Source organism: Zootoca vivipara, chromosome 11, assembly GCF_965207765.1.
Source record: "Zootoca vivipara chromosome 11, rZooViv2.hap1.1, whole genome shotgun sequence".
Lineage (NCBI taxonomy): Eukaryota > Metazoa > Chordata > Lepidosauria > Squamata > Lacertidae > Zootoca > Zootoca vivipara.
In genome coordinates, this window is record NC_142594.1 from 39,250,763 (window position 1) to 39,262,566 (window position 11,804).

Consider the following 11,804-nt stretch of genomic DNA (forward strand, 5'->3'; position numbering starts at 1 on the left):
TTAAAAGACCCCTTAGCCCCCCTGTCTAAAACTGGCTCAATGTGTGAAGTGGGAATTCTCATACACATCAATTATTATTCATATGCAACTTGACTGCCTGCTACTTTAAAGTAAGCTTTTTTGTATGCTTCCACATGATATACAGTATATTTTCAGACTCTTCATGGACAAATATATTTGACTATGCTATGGTCTGCATGCCATGTGATAAGCCAGACTATGGCTCGCTGGGACCACATGAATATGTGGGCTCCTAAAGAGGAGTTCACAATTGTTTTGCTCCTCCCCAACCCTTTTTATTCCCATGCTAAGCTAAGTCAAGATCTAGCTTAGCGTGACATCCAAACCAGGGCTTCTGGTCAAGTGCTCTCCTTGCTAACCACAAACGATAGCTAAGGTTTGTTCCATGACTTAGCTTAGTGTGGCACAGGAGTGAAAAAGAACAAGGACAGTATGTACTTAAATTGTATGTTTGATAGTTTGGTCAGTCTGAGGCTGAAGCATCTGTGTATGTAAGTACTGTACAGGATTTACACTTGATTATATAAATTGGTGTGTGAGGCTTTAAATAGTTAACTTTTAAGTAAAACCATTTCAGCAGTGAAAATTCCATACAGATCTTGGTGCTGAAGTAGCAAAAGATAGTCCAAAGCTTTTAAACCCTTCAGCACCTAGTTTCTGCAAACAATGTAATGGCATCATCTGGATATGACTCCTGTTACAGCATAAAAAGTTGCTGAGTTTGTAATTTTCAGTCTTCAGTTGTAATTTTCAGTCCTTCATGGAGCAACTGTTTTATGTCTCTTGGCTTTTCTCATTTGGTCACAGCTCCTCTTCTCCCTTCCATTGCTTAAGTCTTCCAAGCTTTATTTCCTAAGAATACTTGTTTAAAAAAACATATTGAGTAAGATTTTATAAAATTGTCATGGTCTTATTTACAGCTCAGCCATCTAATCAGTCCCCAATGTCTTTAACATCGGATGCCTCATCACCAAGGTCATACGTATCTCCAAGGATAAGCACGCCTCAGACTAACACAGTTCCTCTGAAACCTTTGATAAATACACCCCCTGTATCCTCACAGCCAAAGGTAAGATTTTAATGAGTTACAGTAGGAGTAAAACCCTGCTTCTGTTGTTAAAGCATCCGCAAGACTCCAATATTGTAAGGCTTTAAATATTTTTTAAAAATATTTTTGGCTGTTTCTTGTATTAAACAAGAAACCCAAATGATAAGATTTAGTACTTCAACAGTTTTCATTAGATGACCTTTATTTCTGGTGGAATAAACCAGTTGCTTTAATTATTATTATTTTAGTCTACAACTGTCACTGTTTGGACTTTGTAACAAAGTGGCTAAGAGTGAGCCAGGAATTCCCAGTACAGATCTTGCCTTTGTTATATTGGTAGGCAGCCTCAAGCAAACCACTCGCATCTCCTTCTACCTTCAGCATGGGCATGATAATAGTGGCCTACTTTAAATGTTATTAGCAGGATTTCTATTCCAAAAAAATTAATATTAGTCACTATTCTGTGCTTACTGAGCACAGTCCTTGTCGGGCTTTGTGGGAGGAGGTTTAGACACACTGGTGTCCATCTATTAAATTATTAGTTCTCTGCAATAGTTTTAATAGACAGCTTTCACTTCTGTCCTTTCCATACTACCCACAGTTCTCTGAGCAGTTTGACAAAGTACTAGCATAAATTTTATCGTTATCAGCCAGACCCAGTTAATCTAGCTGTCCTTGTTGGCATCCCTCTATCTTGGGAAACAATGGAGGAGTGTACCTTTGACGGTAAAGTCAAATTTTGGAGAGTTACAGCATCTGCTGTGACTGTAGAGGCCAATAAAGGAGAGAGATGTTTTGTTGCAGCTAGGGCAGATGTGTGGTTGTGGTGCTTCAGATGCACCATGGTCTGACTGTCTCCAGGCATTGAATTAGTCTGCAAGGGATTCCCACATGGCAGGATTGATGTTGCCAGCCTCGTTCGCAGTATAATTGAAGATCATGGACTGTTTTGAAAGTTGTATAATGCACTAACGTGGTGCCTATAAGGCTCCCTCCTGCTGAAATTAGACTTAAAAGAAGCATTCTGCTGTAGCCAATGGACTAGGTTGAAGTGTGTGCTCAGTTGTGGTGTGTTTGGTGCCCACAACAGTCTCTGGGGCAGGAGTCGGCAAACTTTTTCAGCAGGGGCCCGGTCCACTGTCCCTCAGACCTTGGGGGGACGACGACTATATTTTGAAAAAAAAATGAACGAATTCCTATGCCCCACAAATAACCCAGAGATGCATTTTAAATAAAAGGACACATTCTACTCATGTAAAAACATGCTGATTCCCGGATGGTCTGTGGGCCTTAGTTTGGGGACCCCTGCTCTGGGGTTTGCAAATGTGCCTATTGGCGGTCCCTGCTGTAATTCAACCAGGAAGTTACCAGCAACAATAGCAAAGTACTCACTGTCCTTTTTATATATCTGGCTCTTCCTCTGTCCTTTTAAAGTAGCTCTATTCCATTCCAGTTTTCAGATTTCTCTCCCCAACAGTTGGTCAGCATTCCGTCAACACTGAACTTGCTTAGTCTGTACTGAACTGTCTCTTGGTCCTTTGCTTATATATTTGAATAAAGTTTTATTTTTGTGGGGGTACTTCTGCAAACCTTAGGATTATCCTCAGTCTTCTGATACCTTTTTTGTGTGGGAGTTGTGTGTGTACAGTTTTGAGTATCTTTGGTCATGCAACTTGAGTTAGATTAGAAGACATCCTTCCTTCCATTTCTATGTACTATGCCTGAAATAAGTTGCAGGAAGTATCCCAGTTCTGATCCTGATTGATAGCTCTTCAGTTTAAGCTTATCTAAAGTAATACTGAAATGTGGTCAAATTTTTAACTTTCAGGTTACTACTTCAGGTGTTAAGCAAGGACCAGTTTCACAGTCAGCATCTCAGCAGCAAGTGATTGCTGACAAACAACAAGGTCATGAACCTGCTTCTCCTCGAAGTCTTCAGCGTTCAAGGTATATGTTACAGTGGTGTTGGCTTTTGACTTCACCATATCCTATTCTACCAAGTGTTGCTTTTTGGAGCTGCATGCTCTCATCTGCAAATACTGCCTGTACAGTATTCTTGCATTCAAAGTTGGGGAGAACATTACAGTCTCTGTGCAATTGCAGGATAGATTATTTACACATCGCCAGTTATTGGAGTTAGTGGGCTGTTAACTGTAGTGTCTCGATTTCAGTTTTATGTTTGTTTTTAGTGAGCTAATACCTGTACACCCTGAAATTCTGTTGCCTTAAGTTATGCAGGAAGAACAAGAAGGACTTCACAAGCTACTTCTTCACCACAAGTGTGTGCATTCAGTTTTGAAACACGAATGGAAATATTGGGGCCTTTTTGTGTATTGTCTTTGAAGACAGCATAAGCTGTTCATGTTAACAGATAGAAATGTGGCAGTGCTTCAACACAACTGGTGTTGGTGAATGTAAAGATGAAGTCTTAGTCCCATTATTAGAAGGTGGTACGGGGACAGAATTTCCATATTAAATTCCTAGTATTGTTTTAAAACCTGTATGTTACCATTTTTAACTAACAAATTGAATACAGTTGCATTTCAGAAATTTGCCTGGTGCTGTTTAAACAGTTGTGGCTCTCTTGGTTGTGTGATAGTAGCAGATAAGCTTATGAAGGCACACTAAATTTTTGAATTAAAGGAAATCTGTTGTTAATCCCTCCTTTTTAAGTGTAAAATTTCATTGACATGGATCAGCTCAGATTTTTAATAATGGTAGTTCTGAATTGTTCTTTACGTAGCTTTGATCTTCAGGTTTGAGCTACATTTTGTCCAGGAGAATATTGAAAAAAGATGCTTAAAAAAAACTTAGAGCTTTGACACTAAAAAAATTAGTGCTTTGACACTAAAAGTAAATGTTTACATGACATAAATATCATGTCTAAAAAATAAAAAATATAGGGGTAAAATTATTATTGGCTTTGTTGGTTAAGATTAAGGCAGTCAAATTCTGGAAGTGCTTTTCTTCAAAGTTGTTTGGTTTCTGGGTGGTGTTATTTCCCACCCCATGGGATAGGGTTGCCAAAGAAATACTAGGAGCAAAACAGTTTTTATGTGTGCAGAGCAATGTTTCAACAGCCATCATAGGGCCAGGAAGTGCTTAATGCAAACAAAAGTACACTCGTGCACAAATACACTGACTGCAACTGACAGAAGTAATTACTGTATGTATATATGATGAATATGCTATTCATTAAATTGTCCTAGTATACCCAATACTGTGCTTTGGTCTGAATTAAGGCTCCCTATTGATGCATAACATCAACTCCTAATCTTATGCAAGTGGCTTCTCTGGATTATTTTCTGCTCTGCGCCTACTGTGTTGGATTGGCTTCTGGTTGGTGTAGAATACATGTGGGTGCTAAGCCATAATTGACTTAGTGTGACATGTGATCCCCAGGCTACATGTACATCTCTGTTCTGAATCAGAGCATAACCCTGGAGTAATTATTACTTGCCTGGAGTAAATTATTACTTGCAGAGGTGACTAGTCAAGTGTCTTCAGTACAAAAATGTTCAACCATTGAGGACTGGAGAAGCATAGATACTAGGCATAGTGTCCTTTCATTTCACTTCAGGCATTTCCCAATTTGGGGCAAGTGGGAATTTGGGCAAATCCCTGAAACAAGAGTCTGGTAGACTAGTGGAAGAGACCAATTCTATTAAAAGAGTTTTTGCTTAATATAACTTTCAATGTTTGCTGTTCTTATTTGCACTCTAGCCAATATGAAGAAAATTCCTGTGTTTATGATGGTCAATCAGAACTAATGCAGGTGGTGCCACTATCAGTATACTAGTGTAATATCCTGGTTTACAGAACTGTTAGGATGCCTTTTGTGGAATTGACAGTTGGTGTTATGTGGGATTGTGTTTTTTCCTGAATTAGCAAGCATTTGGTTCTTTTAAAGTGAAACTGGTTGTAAAAGACAAAAGGCGCTAGGCACATACACTTAATATGTGGGCCTGTGATTTATAAAACCTGTGGCATTTGCTTTTCGTAGGAAGAAAGTTACTGGTGTATTCTTGGAAAAGAATGGGGTTACCTGCTGTTGGGACTAATGACATCAGGGAGGCACACAGAAGACATTAAATAACCTTCCTTATTAAATAAACTTCAAGAGAATTTGGTTTCTCACCCCCCCCCATACCCATGTCAATTGAGACAGAATTAGTTTGAAATCAATTGAAGAAAACACTTCTCCCTAATGACTTAGTTATTGTCTTGTCGCAGACAATTTGCAAAATGATAATCTCACGATTACTGGTTATGCAACTTTCAGGTGGACATTTTCCCATGGAAGAGATTGGAATTATTCTATATGGTCTTCGTAGAGTTGGAAGGGAACTTGGACATAACAGTCCAATCTATGCTGAATCTACTGTGTGGGGTGCAGATTAAGCATCCCTTACAAGCTAACTCAACAAACAGCACTGTTCATTCTTTTTCTTGTAGTAGTCAGAGAAGTCCATCTCCTGGTCCAAATCATACCTCCAATACAAGTGCTTCTAATACGACAGCACCACAGAATGCATCCGCACGACCTACGTGTTCATTAACACCCACGTTAGCGGCACATTTCAATGAAAACCTTATAAAGCATGTCCAAGGGTGGCCTGCAGATCATGCAGAAAAGCAGGTGAGTGTACATTTTGCAGTGTTGGGCAGAATCCAGTGTTGTTTGAATAGACTTTGCTTGCACAATAGGATTTCACTTTCCTCTCCTATCCCCTGCACACCTCCAAAATCTGCCCTAGACTTCGGAAGCAGATTTTGACAGTACATAAGGGGGCTGCAGTGAGGAGGAGGTGGAGATTAAATACTTTTTTGCTTGCAACCCTTTGGATTACAACACTTTAGCTTCCTTTTGAATGTGTTTTAAATTTCCTCTGTTCAAATTCTTGTGAACACCAAAGACCTTTACAGCAAATAATTTAATGCTAGTGAATATTTCACAGCTTGCATTTCCATTTCCATGGAGGTTGGAAGCACTGGAATTGTTCTTATGCATGGGTGTAATACTGTTGTAGGTAGTTTGGTAGGGAAAACAGGTTGTAGAATAGGTATAGTGATTTTTTTATATACTGGAAGATTGAAGTACCTTAAAACTGTTAGCCAAGAAACGTTGTTTTATTTAGATTTTCCTCATTTTAATCCAGTGATTTAGGGCAGTGTTACATAAGCTTTTATAATTTGTCAGTTACCTGGTTCATGGTTGTCTGCAACAATTGACCTTGGTGATCAGGGACTGTCTGACCTGGAAATTCAGTAGTAGAAGAAGAAGAGTTTGGAATTGATATCCCGCTTTATCACTACCCTAAGGAGTCTCAAAGCGGCTAACAACCTCCTTTCTCTTCCTCCCCCACAACAAACACTCTGTGAAGTGAGTGGGGCTGAGAGACGTCAGAGAAGTGTGACTAGCCCAAGGTCACCCAGCAGCTGCATGTGGAGGAGCGGAGACACGAACCCAGTTCCCCAGATTATGAGTCTACCGATCTTAACCACCACACCACACTGGCACTTGTATTCCTGCTTTAAAAGATTACTTGCCCTTTAAGGCAAAAATGTGGGAGGGGAGAGTTCTATGTACCAGGCTACATAGCACTGCACTGTTATTTCCAGGTTTATGATTCTATTCTCCCTTTTTGGGAGGGTAGATGGAGAGCAGAGAATAGGACTAGTCACTGTTTCTGTCGTTTGAAGCAAGAAGCAAGGGGCCTTCCTATTCACAGCAAGTAGAACAGAGGATGAGTGAGGGTATTTGCAGGTTTAAAATATATTCCTCTATTATTCACCCAGCAACCTTGTGAAGGAAGTTTAAGTTGAGTGTTATATAGACATGGCCCCCTTTGTTTCATGGCTTAATAAGATTTGAGGCTGCCTTAGCTATTCTGATTCAGTCATTTGTTTTCAGGCAAACTTGCATGCCTATTGAAACAGAAAAGAAGCTGAGAAGATTACACTGGTGTTAGAAATCATTGTTGAAGTTTAGAAAGGCTTACAGAAAAATGTTTACTTTTCAATCCAATGCTGTACAAATTAAAAGTTAAAGGTTGTTTTCTGTAATTCTCAAAACCAATAACCTTTTTCTCTATGTCAGTTTTATAAAGTTGAATGAAAAAAATAACCAGTTAACTGTAAAGTATAAAAGAATAAAATTTCTTTTTAGTTGTGGTTTTTAAATTTTAGCTAACTGGGCCTTTCTGTTTTGACCTTTTAGACTTCATAGTAATTCTTGATAATGTTGTAAGATAAGGCATTGCAGCACAGATGCAGCATTTTAAATATTAGTTTTAACATGAATTCCAGTCTGTAACAGAAACATCCTGTAGCAGAGAGAAGGACTGAAACTTCATTACAGTATATATAATGTAGTACTGTTCGTTTATAATTTGTTCTGGTCAGAAAACAAATTTTACCAGAGCCCATGAACTTCACAAAGAGCCATACAACATGAATCTCTTATCTAGATAAGGGATAGGGAACCCCAGATGCTGTTTGCACTCCAACTCCCATCAGCAACAACTGGAAGGGTCACAGGTTTGACACCTCTGATCTAGATGCTTTGCGCAAAAGTTAGAATGAAAACACCATATTTTGTCGGTGTGGTGGAATATGGAATGGTGTATGCTGAAAGAGAGCATTGTTGGTATCAGTCTGTCTTGAGAGACAATGGAATGCGCCTCTAGTAGTGAAGTCAAACCATTGGAGAATCACAGTGCCTGCTGTGGCTGCAAAGACTGGTAACTCATAACTGCTGCCTCCCAAGCCTGGGCAGTATGTATGTCCTGGGCTGCCCAGACAACAACACCCACTCCATTCTCAGCCTCTCTGATGTGGTCCAAAGGAAAGCAGAGCGATACATTTGCCTCCAGCTTGGCTGCAGGAGTTGACAGAAGGAGGCATCCAATACACCATACAACCATCTTAGGGACTGCACTCCAAATTTGTGTAGGATTTGATCCTTAGCCTTTTCTTCTCCTGAAGATGTTCCACAAGGCACTGGGTATGGGTTTTTCCTCAGGTTTACTGCCGAAGCCTTTCTCACTGATGAGTATAGCCACAAGGTAGCAGAGGTTTAGAAGAGACCATCACTGGCTGGGATCTTGATCCACAGGAGTACTCCATGCTGTAGTGTTTTGGGGCAGCTCCCACTTCATTCTTCTTGTTTCCAAATTCGGGAAAATGCTTGCCCAGATCCTTGACTTTTCAGTCAATCTCTTTCCAATCCCAGAATCAACTACAGTCAGTGTACTCAGTTAAATCTTAGTAGGATAGCAGTTCTTCATGTTGCCTAATCCACATTTGATGGCTCTACTTTTAGGGTACCGATTCTCATCCATCTTTTGCAGTTGTAGCCAGTGCAGGAGAAGTGCTTTATGCACTCTGATGGAAGGAAGCCCAACTTCCACATGCAGCATTGCAGCCAGTGTACCATTTGGTAGGCACAGATGACTTTTAAGAATTGGTTTTGGATTACCTCCAAGGCATTTTAACTCCAAATTTCTACCTCACACTGTATTTGGGCAAAGAGCTGACAAATAAAAATTATAATGGTTGAGGCCAGTAAATTTTTACCCATTCCCTGTGAGAAGTCAGTTTTAGGCACAACATTTCGTATCTCTACTCTGCCTAGACAGACAAATTCATTAAATACCTAGTTATTTAAAGAAGATGTCTTAAATGTCTTAAGTGGAGGTGGGGAACATGCTGTTGAACTTGGGTTCTGCCATGGGCTTCCCATGTGTATCTGCTTGGCCACTGTGAGAACAGTGTTGGACAAACATACTGTTTGGCCTAATCTGTCAGGCTCTTCTTAGATTCAGACTACTTGCTGTAATGGACAGTTCTGAGTTTTTGCTGACAGAAAGCACCACACTTTAGGTTTACTTTAGGTTTTAGATGCCCATTTGAATTAAGTAGGAGAAGCACCATGTTGCTGGCATATAACAGGACTGGGATTTTATCATTTTGATTGAATGGCAAGAAATTGAGGGTTCTGAGATTATTTTGATACCAATACCATACTTTGTGTTTATGTCCAGAAGTTACTCCAAAAGCTGCAACACACTTTCCAACTCCTCCTCTTAACTGTTTTAGGCATCAAGATTACGTGAAGAAGCTCATAACATGGGAAGTGTCCACATGTCAGAAATTTGTACTGAATTAAAAAACTTAAGATCTTTAGTCCGAGTATGTGAAATTCAAGCAACTTTGCGCGAGCAAAGGTAAGAATTCTGGGTTTCTCATCTTGATTTCCCAAATCCTTTTCATCATTGTTTTTGTTTTATAATGTTTTATAAACTTTAGAGCTACTGAGCAACTTTCCCTAGCATACAGTCAGGGGCTAAAAACTGTTATAGCTTAACATATAGGATGACATTGACTTAAACAGGAATAATACCTCCCTCCACAGCCATTGAACTACTGAAGGTGCCCTTGTGTGTTCCTGGATCTTGAACAATTATTTAGTCCATTATGTGTACCATTAAGGTAGGTCAACTATTTCTAGGCCCAGCAATTTTGTCCTTTTTAAAAAATAAAAAATGCATACAAAACTGTGTTTATCACAGTATTATCCCTTCAACCTATTGTAGATTGAATAACTAACTTTAAGAATGTGCATGTCATTATTAAAGTACTAATTCATGGAGTAAATTACTCATCTAAGAATGGATTTGACATGCCAGTACTAATTGCTTTCTTTTCCCTTTGTAGGATACTATTTTTGAGACAACAAATTAAAGAACTTGAAAAACTAAAGAATCAGAATTCCTTCATGGTGTGAAAAAGTTGTGAATAATTGCACATGGGTTTTGAGTACAGGAACTGTAAAACTGATTGCCCAGTCTTAACATTTTTGAGCTGCATTTGAGTAGACTTTGGACCGTTGAGTTGGGCAAAAATAAAAATAAAAGATAACATGGGAAAGGGGTCAGGAGGGGTGTCATTCAGGGGAAGGAAACGAGGATGATTTGTAAAACCCTTGAAATGTAGATTTCTTGTAGATGTATTCTTCACGTTGTAAATATGTTTTGTAGAGTGAAGCCATGGGAAGCCATGTGTATCAGAGCTTAGACATCCAAAACTAATCAATGCTGAGGTGGCTAAATACCTAGCCTTTACATGTAAACCTGTCTGCAAAATTAGCTCTCTCTCTCTTTTTTAGTTAATTTATCATTCAGAAATCTTGCATTTCTTAAAATTCAATGCAAGCGCCAGGCGATCTGTGTCTCAAGGCTGCAACAGTATGAAACAGTTTGGGTAATGTACAAAATATCATGAAACAACTGTTTCCACACTTGCACCGAATCAAGAGCAGTGCTTCTCCATTTCTGTTTTACAGAGCAGTGTTTTTCATTTTCTGTGTTCATTTTCCCCTTAAAATCCTAGGTCTGATTTTATCAGTTTTTTAAAAAAATTCTAATTTCCTCCTTTCCTAAAGCACTGTTGCTATGGCACTTTTCTATAATCTTTTCATTCCTGTGTACAGTAGCTTAAAATTGCAGTGATTGAGCATAACCCACTTGTTTGTATAAATTATTGAAATGTATTTCCATTTGCACCCTGTAAGAATGGACTGGTAGTACTGCTGGGCATGTGTGCTGAAAGTACATCCCTTTTTCAAATTATAAGGAAACAGCCCAATGAACATGTCAACATGGTTGTGGGAGGGAAAGAAGGAAAAAAAACTAGTCAGATGTGAATTGTATCTGTTGTAATAAACATGTTTAAAACAAAGAAACACTGGTTTTCATTTCCTTGGGTCGAAACATTCGAATTTGGCCTCTTTGGGGATTTGTTTACCGAAGCTATTCTTGTTGAATACTTTTTTACTTATCTGAAAATAAGTCCTCAAGGGAGGCTTTATTTTAAAAATTGTAAACAGAAAATTGTGTATAAAATATTTAATGACATTCAACAAGGATCATTGACACCTCCCCAACAGTTGTCATATGTTAACTCCTGGTTTTACCTGTCTTGCTATTATGACATTTCATTTCGAAGGATGTTTGTGTTGTAGCTAACTGTTCAAGTCTGGTGCTGACTGCTGTTCTTAGCCATCACAAAACGCTGACTTTGTGTAATTGGAGTTTCTCACTATTTGAAAATGGTGGGAAGGCTCAGCTTTGTATATTGTTTCCTAAAGTATATTAAAAATAAAAAAGAAACTATTGCTACTACAAAATAAACTTGGGTTTTCTTTGCAAAACACTGTTAGTCATAATATACTGCCACAGATCTTTGTACATTCCCAAACTTGCCCATTTAGAATTCCTGTTAATGCTGAAAGATGAAGGAATTGCAAACTTTGCTAATGTTCATGTGTTGCTTTAAACTCCTTCAAAGGTGCTGAAAACTCATCAATAGGTTTGTTAGAATCCTGGTTTTGATACATATGTTTGCCTCCTGATTTGTGATGCTGTTGCCTTTTATCTTCAGTAATCTCTGCTTACATATTTGCTTTTGTCATTTTATAAGAAATTTCCATTGCTGTTTTCTCTTTTGAGGCCTCTGGATAAACTAGGGACTGCCCATTCTTGTTAGTGTCGTCTGCCATATGCAGGAATCATTTCCACCTCCTAAGTTTTAGCATTGTATGGTAAAGGTGGTATACTAGCATTACATAGTAAGATTACAGCATAAGCCTAGTATTGTGGAAATTCATTACGTTGAATCATTTGTGACACATTGAGAGCCTGGAAAAAAAGAACTCTGCCAAATTATTTTGTCT

General features: G+C 38.8%; 1 protein-coding gene across 2 annotated transcripts in view; it reads left to right on the forward strand.

Annotated features, from left to right (window-relative positions):
- The window catches only part of WAC (WW domain containing adaptor with coiled-coil), a 48,233-nt gene extending 36,971 nt beyond the window's left edge, over nucleotides 1-11,262 (forward strand). For both annotated transcript variants that reach the window (XM_035128897.3, XM_088654445.1), the window contains exons 10-14: nucleotides 942-1,090; nucleotides 2,898-3,016; nucleotides 5,525-5,708; nucleotides 9,170-9,297; nucleotides 9,788-11,262. In XM_035128897.3, the coding sequence (XP_034984788.1) occupies nucleotides 942-1,090; nucleotides 2,898-3,016; nucleotides 5,525-5,708; nucleotides 9,170-9,297; nucleotides 9,788-9,857 (650 nt within the window). In that variant the 3' untranslated portion in view covers nucleotides 9,858-11,262. The remainder of the gene's footprint in view (nucleotides 1-941; nucleotides 1,091-2,897; nucleotides 3,017-5,524; nucleotides 5,709-9,169; nucleotides 9,298-9,787) is intronic.
- The last annotated feature ends 542 nt before the right edge of the window (nucleotides 11,263-11,804 follow it).